Below are 15,976 nucleotides of genomic sequence, written 5' to 3' on the forward strand. Positions count from 1 at the left end.
CACAGGAAGCGGAACATCACACACCGGGGCCTGTTGTGGGGTGGGGGGAGGGAGGAGGGATAGCATTAGGAGATATACCTAAGGTAAATGACGAGTTAATGGGTGTAGCACACCAACATGGCACATGTATACATATGTAACAAACTTACACGTTGTGTACATGTACCCTAGAACTTAAAGTATATATTTAAAAAAAAACTAATTAGGAAACAAACTAAGTAGAAAACAAACTGAGGAAAACAATATGCAACAAATATGACAAAATTTTATATCCTTCATATATAAATAACTGTCCAAATCAATGAGAAAATTTCAGTGAGAAAAATGAGAAAGGAGAAAAATAAATTACTTATAGAAGAGAAATAGGTTGATATAAGTTGCAAATATTCAATTTCACTAGAAATGTATATTTGAACAAGATAGTATTTTCCTCCCTCTCCCTTGCCCCACCATCAACCTGACAAAGATATATAGTTTCTCCTACTCAGAATTATAACACTCAACGAAGGTGAAAGCTAAGATGAAGGGATTACAAAACAAGTAATTTCATATATTGCTGATTTAAGTAAAAGCTAGCACAAGCTTTATGGAAAGTGGTTGAGCAAAAACATAAAAGATAGTAATGCAGTTTATAAGTAGTAATTCTGCTGCTAGGAATTTATCCTTAAGAATATAAACTTAGGTAAAGATTTTTGGAGAGTTGTGCATTATAGTTTATAATAGCAAATTCCCCCAGGGAAGGGTAGCTAAGTAAAGCATGTTATGAAAATATAAGGAAAGTCTCAGAATACAAAGACTGGGGACAGCAAGGGGGTGGGGGGAGGAAATAGCGGTTTATCATTAAATTTTTATTTTCTTCCTTGTAGCTTTCTATTATTTCTAAATTCTCTATGAAAGGCATATATTACTTTTACAGTAGGAGAACAACTTTAAACAACAAAAATTCTTTAGCAGAAATGTGCTATAAATTCCAGCAAGTTGCCTGCTACTTTATTCTGGACTGTTAAACACCTGTAAACCTCTTCCAGATGAAGCCTGTTTCCAAAAACAAATTCAATCAGTGAGACGGGCCAAGGACTATGTATAGTATACTAAATTATTTTTTTTTTTTGGAAAAGTATATTTTGTAGCTAGAAAATGGGGAAGGGAATGAATTGTAAACTCCAATATGCAACCTCCTTTAGATTTGAGATTTATAATCTTTGTCATTTATCATTTGTGTCCTGACCTGGCCATAACCCAGGAAGTAAAAAAGATGATGCTTAATTTAGCAAATGCCTTACAGGAATGTGAGAAAACAATTTTCTGGAAACAAATACCTTATTCAAAGTGCACTCTCTCCTCCCATCTGGAAGCCTTTCCTGGCCCTTTCTTCTGTGTGTTTTTGCCCTTCCTCTTTACTGGGTTTTCCTGTCTGGGTTTTCACATGCTTCTGTCTCATTTCACATGCTTCTGTCTCATTAAATGCTGGTATCTTTTGGGGCTCACATCACACCTTGCTCATTTCTGTCTCTGTTCTATTTCATGTGAAGTCTTGTTCATAGGTGCTCAACAAATACTTTTCTCAGTGAATGAAGGCAAGAATAAATCTTGGCCAGATATTTTAAAATTTTGCTCTACTTATAAAAAAAAAGGTTGTACTGACACTAAAATTATTTAGGCCATCAACAAAGTTAACTTTATGTATTATCACTGAATGACCACCACTGGTGGTAACAAGCTAAAGAGCTATTTGATTGTCTTCTAACTTGACTAGTATAACTCTTTGTAATCATCTCTGTGCATTCAAATGAAGGAATCTGAATTAAGCTGCTAATGGTGGAGAAACTAAGTGTCTGATCAGTTCAGCACAGATCATTAGGGATGATTATAAGGGATGCTGGCCTCTGTCTGAAGACCTCAGTGCAATAACCAGTGTGCTCAAAATCCCTGTGTCTCTGGCTCATCACATTCAGCTAAAGAGTAATTCCCTTCACTGGGTCTTCCACAGGCCTGTGCTGCCCAACTCTTCTTTTTTATAGGGTCCCCTAGACTCAGATGTCTGCAGCCTATTATCATCTATCACTCAGAAGGAAAAGTCACCACTTTTTGCTTCTCTAGTCTGGATTGAAGCAATCTAAAAACTTGGGTTAGGACCAAAATGAGACCAACAAGACTCTTTTGCTACGTTCTTTCCCAAAGATTCTACAGAAGAACTGGACTAGCCAGATGTGGAACATAAAGTAGAAGTCAGAGCTAAGATGCAAAAATCGCAAACCACAAAGGGCGGGGCACCATTATTGGTGCAGCTGCAGATGCTGAAGGTACCTACAGCCACTCTGATCATTATTAATAAGGTTCTTTCCAGGGTGTGGTGAATTCTGTCAGGTCTGTGCACATCTCCTCTATGTGCCAAGATTATGAGTAATACTAAAGGACAGGAACTTAGATTTACTGACTTGGGATGGAAGTGGGATCTACTGACAATTGAGATAAAGGTCAGATGTGATTGCCAAATTATCATGGAAATGGCATTTAATAGTTCAACAAGTCATGAAAGGCTTCTGTGCACAAACATCTGGCATTCAAGTATATTCCTTAAAGACAATCAGAATAAAACTGGCTCTCTCTTTTGTTCCAAAGTTTCTTTTCTCAGATTTTAAGGAATAGGCAGAATAGCCTTGTTCAGGCTCAAGATCTTCCTTTCATCCCTTTCTTGGCTTACCCTTTAGTCACAAACCTGTAGGTATAAATCAATACCAACTTGGGCCGTGTGTGCTCTCATGTCTCCATTTCGTACAGTTTTAAGCACATATCTTTTAAAATTCCACTCATACATATTATTAGAGAGGACAGTATTATGTCTGTAACTTCAATTATCCTTCTCCCTGCCCCCGTTTTTAGAGTTATACCTGAGTGTTGTTTTAATACTGAGATAATTTTCAGACATGTACTTCCAGATGGGTGTTTAATGAGAAGAACTGAATGATCCCATTTATTTTTTGGTGGCCAAACTGTTTGTGCCCACTTTCATGAGTCACTAATTTTCGATGGGCTAACTGCTAATAGGTAGGGTAGGAGCAGTTCAAAAGAAGTGTTGTATTTGTTAATAAGTTATTAAAAAAATTGCTTCTGATTACAGAGGCTAAAAGGTATCTACTTTTACTAGAAGAATATTATCAGTGGAAATGTTTTAACATTTTCTTGGGACTAATGCACTTCCAACAGAACTAATGGTCATAGAATGTATTTTGCCCATTTTAGAGGAAACTGCTTATAATCCTATTTAGCAGGTGCCAGTTTTAGAAATAAAGATTTCCTTCCCCAAGCCATCGAGACACATGATATCTAAAGTTCTTTCTAACGCCTATGACTCTCAGAGGAAAACTCCAGACTACTCAGATTGATGGTGAAAAATAATGCATCATCACAAACCCCCAATTTGTAATAACAATAAGTTGACTGAATAGGGAGAAAGTGATAGCATCCATCAACCATAAAACTCACTTTGGGATTTTATTATGCATTGTGCCATTTGGGGAATGTTAGAATTCTTTATTCACAGGGGTGTCAACATAAAGCTTGTTCTACTTCTATAAATCCTAGCCAAGGCAAGATCATGAAAGGTTTTAAGAACTCTCTGTATGAAGTACCACTCTCTCCTCTCTTTGATGATGGAGGGCAAAAATTTTACCTGGACACATTCCACCCCAACTCCCACCTCTGAGGTCACCCAGATATGCTTTATGACTCATTAAGTTTTTTGAGCCTTCTTGTGAATCCATACCTCCAAGCCACTTTCTGACATCTTAATTGTCTCATTATCACCATTATTCTCTCCTATTATGTGTTTCTTGGATCTTGAGGTGCCCCTAATCCTTTACTCTGACTCACTTTGCCTCAGTCATGCCCAGTCATTCCTGGAACCTGAACAAAGAGGGCATTTACAAGGATTTGTTAAAATGGTTGAGCCTTGTTCACTTATGTACAAATGTGCAATAAATGAACATACATGCCATATCTTATTTCTCCATGTTTTTAAATGTAGGAGGGAAATGCTGGAAAAAGAGGAGAAAACTGCAAAATTCAAAAACCTATTCCAGTTAAACCTAAGTACTGCAACATTGACCTCTTCAGACCAAAACAATAATCCTTTTTGCTTCAAAAAGAGAGCAGATAATTTTATTACAAAAAATAAAGACAAATTTTTATGTAACAGCAAACAAGAATTTGGTCATGTTGTAAGTAAAATATGCATATTTAGCATGATTTATTAGAAAAAATGTACTGTACACTTGCCCACAGTCTGTTATGTTCTGTTATGATATTTTCAGCAATCTTCTATTTTTGCTATCTTAAAACAACATTTAGGACTGCTGGATGCCAGATGGAATTTTTCCTTTCCACCCACTTCCCACTGCAAAAGGAAAAAAAGGTTCTTTGCATCCTACATGGAGATCTTTTATAAATTCCTTTTCCTCATCTTTAGCAACCAAAGTATATGAATGACTCAGAAATCATCAAACTTTGGCTGAATCAATATGAGGCAAATATACAGCACAGTAAGTTGTATTTAAAGTGAACATATCTGCCTGTATGGTGTTTATTAACAAAAGATATTCACATTATGTGCATGCACAAAATTCATTTCTACAAAAACAGGACTGACTCCAACCCAACTTTTAAAAGAAAAATGGTGATATAACAGTATATTTTAGGGAAAAGGTAATAAATTAGAAGTGAACTATCACTGGACATTCTCTCTTCACTGGAACTGAAGTCCCCTGACTTGAGCTGCCCACAGCAAATCCCTTGTATGTATGCTGGTTATTACTTAATATGAAATTGACAGGACTGTGAAGAAAGGGGGACCAGAAACTTTGAAGGAGTGAGTGTGACCCATTCTCCTCCTTCAAATCTGTTCCCACACTGCAATGGAGGAATGTTAAAAATTTAAATCTGATCATTTTTCCCTCTTGCTTAAATTCTACACAAGAGCTTGCTATTGCTCTTAGCACACAATGTTTGGATAAACCCACAGGTCCTGCATCCTCCAGCTCCTGTGCCTTCTTCACCTGGCCCTACCTCTCCCATCCACAGTCCACACTTAGGTTCCAGCTGGTTGGTTCTGCTTCTAAAGCTGCTCTCTTCTCCACATCAGGCCCTCGTGTTATCACATGTGTTCTTTCCTCTGCCTGGAATACCAATCCCTCCTCACTTTTCATAGCTCTCCTGACCCTTCAGATTCTGTCTTTCTCTCAGGGAAACATGCATGACTCCCTAGACTAGCCAAGGTCCCCATTAAACGCTTCCACAGCACTTGGATGTTGACCACACAGGTAAACTGTGAATTCAGTCTCTGAGTTTCTCGCAGAGCATCAGCTCATGAGGTCAGAGATGTAGTAGGGCAGTCCTTTGGGAACCAAGCCACACGGTAAGTTGCTACCTATGTGTCTTTACTCCTTGATATCTCTTCTTTTTATTTTTCTAAACCTCAAAGTTGCTACCTATGTGTCTTTACTTCTTGATATCTCTTCTTTTTATTTTTCTAAACCTCAGCAGTACACAGTTATCATGAACAACTCTCCATCTGTCTGTGCATCCTTTCCCTAAACTTTTTGTCTTAAAGCATTCATTATAAACCCAGATAACACCAGCCTGACAAAAGTTTCTAGTGTTGCCTGATCAGACACCAGTCTACATGGTAGTAACACTGTTATGTTAATGCAGATCAGGCCTTCTTGGGGGTAGAGAAGAAAAGAATATAAGGTCACCTGGGGTCTGGAGTGAGATATACCACTGGGGGAGGAGGGTGAGGGCAAAAAAACAATGACAAATAACCTGTTTTTCAATACTTCACTTTAGTGATTTTTCAACCATATTGCAGATGATACGGCTATTTTAATTTTACAAGAATTAGAACCTAACAAAGCTAGGAGTAGCATCTGTACAGCAGAGAATAAAAAGACCCTTTGATAACACGAGTTTGATAAATCAAACGAACTGAGCCAGTATCAATGTTCTTAATTGGGCCTTTTAAAATAAACTTGAGCACTTTGAAAAAATAGCATAATGACAAATTCCTCTCCAAAAATGCTCAAACTAATTTTTTTTAAATGTTAGGACTTGCAGTGGGCTTCTTGTGAGAACCTAAAAATACAGCTAATGAGCAGATGGCTCCACCAGACAGCAGGAGCACACCACTGACTTCCACTGGCAGTTAACTGCTATTTTTCTGGAGGAAAAGCTAGAATTTAAAGAGCACACAGAGTGAACCAAACTTGTAAACCTTGTTCCTAAGTAAATGAGAAGAGCATGGTTTGCTGCAGTTGTGAAATGTGTTTGCCAGATTTTACTTTCCTCTAAATGTCTTATTTAGACACTTCATTAAATGCTGTCTTGAATGGTTAACCGTTTTCCATGTAGAAATTCTTTCCCCACCTAGACTGTAAACTTCTTGGAGGCAAGAACTAACTACTTCTACTTTTTTGTTACTCTGTGGCCATATTATTCCCTATTAAAAATGGACTATAATAACTCACTCCAGGAAGCCTAATTCCAATGGAAAGATACTTTAATACCAACCCAACACAAAGTCAGGATTTTGTTATTAAGAAAAATAAACTGGTTTCAATGAGGTGATTTCTCAGTTTATAATCAGGCAACTTAATGTATTATGAATTGCCTATTATACCCCAGTTCTGACTTTCAATTCTATTACAATAGTGTTAAAAGGTCTACTTCTCTTTATTAAGTAGTTTCTTGGTTAAACTAAATACTGATAAACTTCAAATAATGCTGGGGATTCCTTGAAACTTTACTCACCTAGATGTATAATTATAAGTTTGAAAACAATGATAAAACCTCTTTTCCTTTTAGTATTTCATATAGTGTAAAAAGAAGATTTTCACCTTATATTTAACTGCTTAAAAAAATACAGACAAAATGAAAGGTGGAAAAAGGTAGAGACCAACTTTTAATATGTAAAATAAGCATGACAGCAGCCAGAATACTCCAAACCACTTCTCCCCTCGTAATCCTTAAACAAGGAACCCTTTGACGTAGGCAGAATTCCAGGATGAGGCTGCAGGAAACAGGGAAAAGGAAATTCCGGTTGAGGCTGAGTGATAGAGACCCTACCCTGGCAGCAGACTGTGCCAAGATGCAGTTTCAGAGTGTGCAAAATCCCCTTCCCACCCATCCATATTTCATGAGTGAATTAGAAAAGGGGAAGGAAGTAGGGTGGGTCCCCAGACTTAACAAAGGAACAGAAGAAAATGGGGTGGGGCAAGGGAGGGATACAGACAGGATCCCTAGGGAAAGTATTGCTGAACAAGGCTTTCACATACATTTTACAGATACTGCTCATTTCTACAGTTGGAAGTCAGGAAGTCAGTTTAGGAGCTATTGTCGGTATTTCTAATCTACAATTTAATACACTACAAAGCATAAACTACATTTCAGGAAAAATATAGGCTCAGTTTTCTGGTAAACAGTGCAGCTATAGTCCTGAAAATAGGACCCACATCCATCTAGACACATACTTTGATGTAACTATTTTGCTGAAAATAAACAGTGAAGAGTTTATAAGCTTTTCAAATATAAGTAACAACTGGGCAAGCACCTTTTCTTTTTCTGCATCCCTGCCCCCCAACCCCTATCCCTCCCTACGTATTCTTTCTGTCTCTGTCCTCCAGGGCTGCCCTCTGAGTGCATACCCTCTTTCGCAGGACTGCTGTGGTTCCGGTTACGTTGGTTTCTGGGCCACCTATCAGTCCTCACTCCAGTGATGAAGGCTGAAGGAAGACACCCTCCAGAGGCAATCAGACTTGAATTCACTCTGGGCCCAAGTCTGCTTAATCACTCTTCAGCTCCCTCACTCTTCAGTCACTATTTAGTCAGACCGAAATAATATAATTTACCTCATGAAGGCCCTGCCTCAACCATCTTCCTCAGAAAAAGTTAGAAAACCAAATGCTCAGTCAGTCCTCATTATTTTTAGAATGAAGTAAAACTTCTCAGCCCTCAAAATCCTCCACAGTCTGGTCCCAATCTCATTTCTCATGAAATCTTCCTTCTCCTGCCTCCCCTCCCACACCCCCAACTCTTGGTATTCCGGCAACATGAAATCGTTTCAGAGTTCCAAAAAGCATCTAATATTTTGGTATCTCTGTGCATTTTCTAATGCTAGTCTTCCCACTAGGAATACTTTTCTTCAATGTGGATTCTTTAAATCCAACCCAAAACCTAATTTAAGGTCCAGGTCAAACTCTACTTCTGCCCTATGTAAGAATCCTGCTTCCTCAGGTGTAAATTCTTCTTCAGACTCCTATGTATCTCTCTTGGGATTCTCTTCACTGCTTCCTTGTATCTCAGTCATTTGTGTGGATATTTTTTCTCCACAACTAGACTATACTTCTTGAGGGCAGGAGCTACCATAGTTAGTCTGGCTCCTCTACGACATCGGCTTAAACAAAAGTTAGCGAATGAATGGATGACAGAGAGTATTCTTGAAGAGAAGTATAGTAACACCAACTCAGACTACACAGATCAGGAGAGCAACCCTAAAATCCCAGTTAATTCTCAGGAAGGCACACATACTGCAGCAAATGCCAAAGCTCTGGCCAAATATGTCAGTTTATTTGGGAGCTACCAGAGATTCTCTCTGTTCAAGGTATTTTCAAAGGGTTCTGGAATGAAAAGTTTGTGTTGTCCCCATAGTGTTTGCCAGAACCCCACCTAACAATCTGTCAGTGAGATAATACGAACATCTCAGCCACCTGAAGCAAACTGTAGGCAAACAAAGCAAGGTAAATGGCTTATGTAGCTTTTTGGCAAAGGTGGTAAGAAACAGAACATTCTTATGTCTGCCACTATACCAAAGAATCCTTCAAAATTGCTTACTATAAAACAGCATGCACATCCCCCATTACCAGTAACTGAATTCTGTCAATATTACTGTGTAAATGACTTTCCATATTTACTCCTTCCTCAGTTCTTATGGTCACTGCCCCAGTTCAGGCTAGCACCTCTTACCTGACTCACTACAGTAGCTTTCTAAAGGTTCTTTCCAACATTTCCCTCTTCTTCACTCAATTATTCCTCCAAAGCAATGCCAGAGAGATCTTACAAAGGCCACATCTGATCATGCCACTTCCCTTATTTGATGGCTTTCCTTTGCCAAAAGGCAAGTTTAAGCTCATTAGGGTAGCTTACCAGTCTTTCATAATGGAATTTTAGGCTGACTCCCAGCCTACCCCTCTCCATTCCCTAGGAATCACCAGGACTGCAGTTATGTGTCTTCCCATGGGTCCCTCTGCCTGAAATGCTGTCCCCTGTCTTCTTCTATGACCATTAGTCATTCTTCAGGGTCAAGCTCAAAAGTCCCCATCTGATAACACATGTCCCTTCCTCTATTGGCACAGTCACAGAATTAAGGCTAGGAAATACAATGCCTACACAAGAGATAATTTCTTTAAAGAACCAACAGCTCAATGTTAACTCTACTATCATAATGTTTAGAAGACACAGCCAATTTCTTTCCCCTTCTGAAAGTCCTTGCACAATAATTTTCAACACATAGGAATGAGTGCTTGCTAATTGTGCCTACAGCTAGTTAATAGAAAATAGAAAAATAGAGTGCTTCCTGAGAAGCCTGCGATAATTATACATTTAACTTTTTAAATTTCAGAAACACCTCGGCAAAAGCACAGAGTGAAGCATTTCTCTAATGGCATGCGTTTATAATCGCAGCATTTAGCAGTTAAGAAAATATTAGAAATGCCTACTGAGAAAGCTGTAATCCCCTTCAATTTGTAACAAGATGTACCAGCAACAAAGGCTTTATTCTATCAAATTTATGTCTTTCCCCATGCAGTAGTGCTGCAAATTAGCTCTCTCTTTGGCATCTATGTGGCATTCTAGAACTGGAAAAGTAATGAAGGTTAGTCAAAAGGATGACTCAATAGGCAACTTGGATTCTAACTCAAATTTTATCACTGTCTACTTAACTAGCTTTGGCCCAGGAATGGTGAATGAGGTCGATGAAGCATTTTAAAATCATAAAAGAAAGGAAATCTGTATGTAACTTCAGGGTTTGGTCATTATTGTTATAACAAGAAGAGGAAACTGCAGACCTAGGTTTACGTTAAGTAAACTGCAGTTTCCTCTGTCCGTGCTGTGTGTCGGAACTGAGTTTCTATGAAGAGCAGATGACTGCTATTGTAAAGAAAGCGAGCACAGGAAAAATGAAAACGCTGCACCACCTTCATGAACACTGTGAGCTTAAGGGGTAAGCAAAGGTACAGGCACATCAAATGCCCCAGACATAAGATTGAAGTGAATTAGCAGGTGGTTTTTATTCCTAATAAATTACTGCAGAAAGTATAAGCGTCTAGTATCAAATAATTCATTTAGAGGAGTGCTACATCAATATCAGTTTGGAGAGTTGAGAGATTCCACTGGTGTCATCCTGCAGAAGGGAGATGACAGAATGGCTTCGTTTATATTTATCACTAGAAAGAAAGATCCCTAATATTCCTTTCCTTAAGTTTCACAGGAACATCTATATAGAAAAAGTTGTAATTCCAATATTACACAGCATCTTTCGTCTCAGAAACAAAAACGTTTCAGAGTTGTTAATGCACCCATTATATAACAGTCACGCAAGAAGTAAAAAATGTTAGTGTTCTATTTTACAAATGAAGTGAAGGTTTAAAGGTTACAGAGCATATAACCATAGCAAAGCTGCAAATCTTCAATCACTAAATTTCTGCCTCATGTTAAAAGCCTTTACAATTATCAGCCCCAAGTGTAGATTTCTATAGTTACAGATTTGAAGAGTATTATAATCTCATTGGCTGTGACTACTTATAATATTCTGGACTGAACTAAATATACAACAAAGACAACACACAGGTATCTTTTTAATAAGTGCAAAGTTGTTTTGTCATAAGCCTTAATCATAAGCCTAAAGCTTATGATTTCTAACTTTGGTGAAGTGGTACCCTACTGTTCTACTCTTTGATTTTTGAAAGATCTTACCATACCTGAAGTTGTTACTGGTTTACTGCACCTAATTTGCAATCAGTTGTAAGATACAGCATTCATTTTAAGAACTATAAGGAAAGAGAAATGCTTACAATTAAACTATGACATGTTTTCATATCATCGATTGTTAAGACTACTGTGGGGAAAATGTGCATCTTGAAATCAATAAAATATAGCATATGAAAACTGTTGCTCATCTAATTAAAATGAATCAAAAGGAAATTTTTTGAAAAATTTAAGCTGCACACTAGGATATTCAAATATCCTAAGGACACAGCAGAGGTTAGGAGTCAGTCTATGATACAGTCAAACTTCAGGGTGCTTTTAACAACTTGAAAAAGGTGCTAAATTTTTCAATAGTTCCAAGCAAAGTGAAGGTTGCCTGAGACCTACATCCGCACTTAAAGTCAACAGTCACCTCTGAAACAGTTCAATCACAAGGCTTTGAAACTGCCTAATTATTCTCTTTCTTGAGACACCAACTGTTACAATTCGATGTCTCACTGTTAGAGAAGTGCTGTCTTATTAAATTAAGCAGCCAGCCAGCCTTGAGCATCTTACCTCCTCTCCTTCTCAGTAAAACCCTGCCATTTGTATTAATAGATTTGGAGCAGAAAAAGCATGAAGCAATGTTTTCCCCCCTGGAAAGGGCTGAAATAAAATCTCAAGGAAAAATAAAAGTCAGAGAATGACACACGTATAAGCACAGAGGAATGTTCTCCTTCATGAGCAATCCTGGATAGTGCAGCACTGAGAGTGAAGTCTTACAACCAACAACAACCAAGTCAACAGATAACAATGTGTGGCACAAGAAAGTGGTCCCATTGTCTTCTCAGCATGACGGCAGCATTCTCAGTTCTAAGGCTCAATCTGAATAACTGCTTTCAGGAGGACCAAGCGGAACGTCCCTTTCCTCCAGTTTTAACTGTATTCAAACAATATAACTCTTGTTGGAACACAAGCCTTCATAAGATACTGGGAAAACTCCCTTCTGACCCTCCCACTTGGTGAGAGCATCTATAATCTGTTTTTGTGTTTTTATCTATTTCTAGTGACCTAGGACACATTCATTTGGCAACTAGATCCACCTCTGTACTAAACATAAAAATATGTTGAAATGTTTTTTCAAAATTCATATTCTACAAACTATATGATAAGGCAAAACTTCCAAAATCAAACTTGAAAGCCACCCAAGCAGGATCATAAACAGATAAGGATTCATATTTGCTTAAATGCATTCTCATATTTCTACATAATTTACTTATGAGAAGAGTCTCTTATAAATCCAGTGTCATAAGCCACTTGCTTAGAACTATGAGCGCTGTCATTTTTACTAAGGAGGATGCTCTTGGGGGGAAAAAACCCCAAAACCTAAATAATTTAAAATTAAATAGTCTTTCGTTCAAACATGCAATCAGGCAGAAACATTTTCCACCCCTTCAAACCTGCATCCCCAAGAGGCAAAAGGCTTACGTGTTCAGACTTCTCCTGTTCTTTTTTGTCCGTCTGCAAAAACTGATAGTTTTCTCTTGCCAGCTTCTGAACTAGTTCAATTCGTCCGATTTCATCTCTTTCTTGAAGCTTGCACATCACCCCTGCCTTAAGAGTTGGAGAAAAAGCGAAGATATACTTAAAACCACAGTCCCAGGACATGACACCACCGCAAAGTTCACCTTATAATAAGCTCATCTTTTCCACTGCCTGGATTAAATCATGATCTTGGGAAAATATTTTGCCTTTCAAAAACTGAAGTTACATTATTATAATCTAGGAGCACCATGCCAAAAGACTTAAAGTTGAGTCTGCATATCACTCTACTTTAAGAGCAAACTAAATCATTTGCTACTAAGTGTGTGCCTGATAGGCTCCTGTTTGTTTGTTCCTGACAGCCTGTTTCCTGTTACATAAGCAAAGCCTAGCAAGAGGTTAAAAACTCATGGGAAAGTTAGCCAGGAACCACACTGGTGAAAGGGAGAAGTGATACAGAGCCCTAAAAATAACAGTATACAACACCCCAATCCTTTAGCCTCACAACAAATTATTCCATATGTAAATAAACCCTTAACAAGAAGATCACAAGATAAATTTTTTCACAATTGGAAAATTACTATGGGGCATCAGTAAAATACCACTAATAGTGCATAAAAGATGGTGAAATATCTTGCTAAAAATAAGGGATTGGAAAAAGAAAGCTCGAAATTTCCTTCCTTGGGGTTTGGAAATGATCCATAAAACATCATATTTTACATTAGGTCAAAGTGCCTAAATAATAATAGGAGGAGGGAGGTGAATCTAAGACTTTGAAATAGGAAAAAGAAAAAAGTTCATTCTAACACACTAATTATAAAGTGTTTCTGCTCAAATTCTTTCCAAAATGGTTCATACTGACATACCAAGACATGATCTAATAAAGAAATCCAAAGTTATACTTAGCAGGAGCAGTCAAAACTATGGAATCCGTTTTCCTCAACATAACCTACAGGATTTGAATATACTCCATAACATGACCAAATACAGCAAAGGGGCCGGCGAAGAATCCAAACTTCATGATCTTAACGGTTTGTGCTAAAGCTACGCATGTTGTTGAGTGGGAAGCAGAGAAATGGAACCATCCCTGCAAAGCAATGACTAACTCTTTATTCCCAGGGGCTATGGTATCTCTTTAACTAGTAGTTTGTCCAACTAGGAAGGAAATAAACAAAAAATTTCTGAAGTGGCCCACATCACAGACTCCTAGAGGACAGCAATTGGAATTCCTCCACCAAAGTCAGAGATTTTTACAACATCCTCACAAGTGGCTTTTCAGTTCCTTTCTAAAGTTTCCTTGGACAGGGACCTAAGTTTATCTTAAGACAGTCTGTACTCTGTTGGATAGCCAGGATTGTTGGAAAGTCCCTTATTCTTATCACACTAGACAAAACTGAAACCATTTAACTTCAATCCATGAGGACTAGTTTTGTCTTTTAAAGCAATGGAAACTAGGCCTATTCTTTATACAATGTGACAATCTTTCAAATATTTAAATACAAACTATTGCGGGAAGTCAGGGACCCCGAACAGAGGGACTGACTGAAGCCGCGGCAGAAGAACATAAATTGTGAAGATTTCATGGACATCTATTAGTTCCCCAAATTAATACTTTTATAATTTCTTACACCTGTCTTTACTGTAATCTCTGAACATAAATTGTGAAGATTTCATGGACACCTATCACTTCCCCAATGAATATCCTTGTGATTTCCTATGCCTGTCTTTACTTTAATCTCTTAATCCCATCATCTTCTTTGTAAACTGAGGAGGATGAATGTCCCCTCAGGACCCTGTGATTGTATCAACTGCACAAATTGTTTGCAGAGCACTGGTGTTTGAACAACATGAAATCTGGGCATCGTGAAAAAAAAAAAAAAGAACAGGATAACAGGGATGTTCAGGGAACAAGAGAGGTAACTGAACTGGCCGCCGGTGAGCCAGACAGAACAGAGCTATATTTCTCCTCTTTCATAAGCAAATAGGAGAAATATCGCTGAATTCTTTTTCTCAGCAAGGAACATCCCGGAGAAAGACAATGCGCCTTGAAGGTAGGTTTATAGATGGCCCCTTTTTAAGGTGTCTTGTCTTTTATGGTTGAAGCCGAAGGGATGAAATCAGCCCTGGTCTCCCATAGTGCTCCCAGGCTTATTGGGATGAGGAAAATTCCCACCTAAGAAATTGTGGTCAGACAGGTTATCTGCTCTCAAACCCTATTTCCTGATAAGATGTTATCAATGAAAATGCATGCCCCGAAACTTCATTAGCAATTTTAATTTCACCTCATCCAGTGGTCCTGTGATCTCACCCTGCCTCCTTTTGCTTTGTGATATTTTATCACCTTGCAAAGTGTGTGATCTCTGTGACCCACACCCTATTCGTGCCCTCCCTCCCCTTTTGAAAATCACTAATAACAATTTGCTGGTTTTACAGCTCGGGGAACATCAAGGATCCTGCCGACATGTCATGTCTCCAGTGGACACCCAGCTTTAAATCTCTCTCTCTTGTGCTCTTTCCCTTTATTTCTCAACCCAGCCGAGACACTTAGGAAATAGAAAAGAACCCACGTTAAACATCGGGAGTGGGTTCTCCCGATAACAAACATTTATAATATTCTCATTTTAATATTCTCCAGATATATATCTGATGTGGTTTGGCAGTGTCCCCCTCCCAAATATCATCTTGAATTGTAGTTCCCATAATCCCCACATGCTGTGGGAGGAACCAGGAACAGGTAATTTAATCATAGGGGCAGGATTTTCCAGTGCTGTTCTCGTGGCAGTGAGTAAGTCCCATGAGGTCTGATGGTTTTATGAAGGGGATCTCCCCTGCACAAGCTCTCTTGCCTGCCACCATGTAAGACATGCCTTTGATCTTCCTTCGCCTTTTGCCATGATTGTAAGGCCTCCCCAGCCATGCTGAACTATGAGTCAATTAAACCTCTTTCCTTTATAAATTACCCAATCTCAGGTATGTCTTTATTAGCAGCAAGAGAGCAGACTAACACAATATCCCTAGTTCCCTAAATTATTTTATTCATTCATTCACTCAACAGAGTAAAGGATTTATTTGAGCCAGAACCTACTATAAGTCTGAGAATATGGTAGTGAACACACACAAAAAAACAAAGCTCTGGCTGGGCATGGTGGCTCATGCCTGTGATCCCAGCACTTTGGGAGGCTGAGGAGGGTGGATCACCTGAAGTCAGGAGTTCGAGAACAGCCTGGCCAACATGGTGAAACCCCATCTCTACTAAAAATTCAAAAAATTAGGCAGGCTTGGTGGTGTGCACCTGTAATCCCAGCTACTAGGGGGGCTGAGGCAGGAGAATTGCTTGAACCCAGAGGTAGAGGTTGCAGTGAGCCAAGACCACACCACTGCACTGGACGACAGAGCAAGAGTCTGTCTCAAAACAAAAACA

General features: G+C 38.6%; 1 protein-coding gene across 1 annotated transcript in view; it reads right to left on the reverse strand.

Moving 5' to 3' along the window:
- RAPGEF5 (Rap guanine nucleotide exchange factor 5) overlaps positions 1-15,976 on the reverse strand; it is a 240,670-nt gene that overhangs the window by 89,865 nt on the left and 134,829 nt on the right. Inside the window, exon 9 of the mRNA XM_021935958.2 lies at positions 12,502-12,627. Within this exon, the coding sequence (XP_021791650.2) occupies positions 12,502-12,627 (126 nt within the window). The remainder of the gene's footprint in view (positions 1-12,501; positions 12,628-15,976) is intronic.

Source organism: Papio anubis, chromosome 4 (assembly GCF_008728515.1).
Source record: "Papio anubis isolate 15944 chromosome 4, Panubis1.0, whole genome shotgun sequence".
Classification (NCBI taxonomy): domain Eukaryota; kingdom Metazoa; phylum Chordata; class Mammalia; order Primates; family Cercopithecidae; genus Papio; species Papio anubis.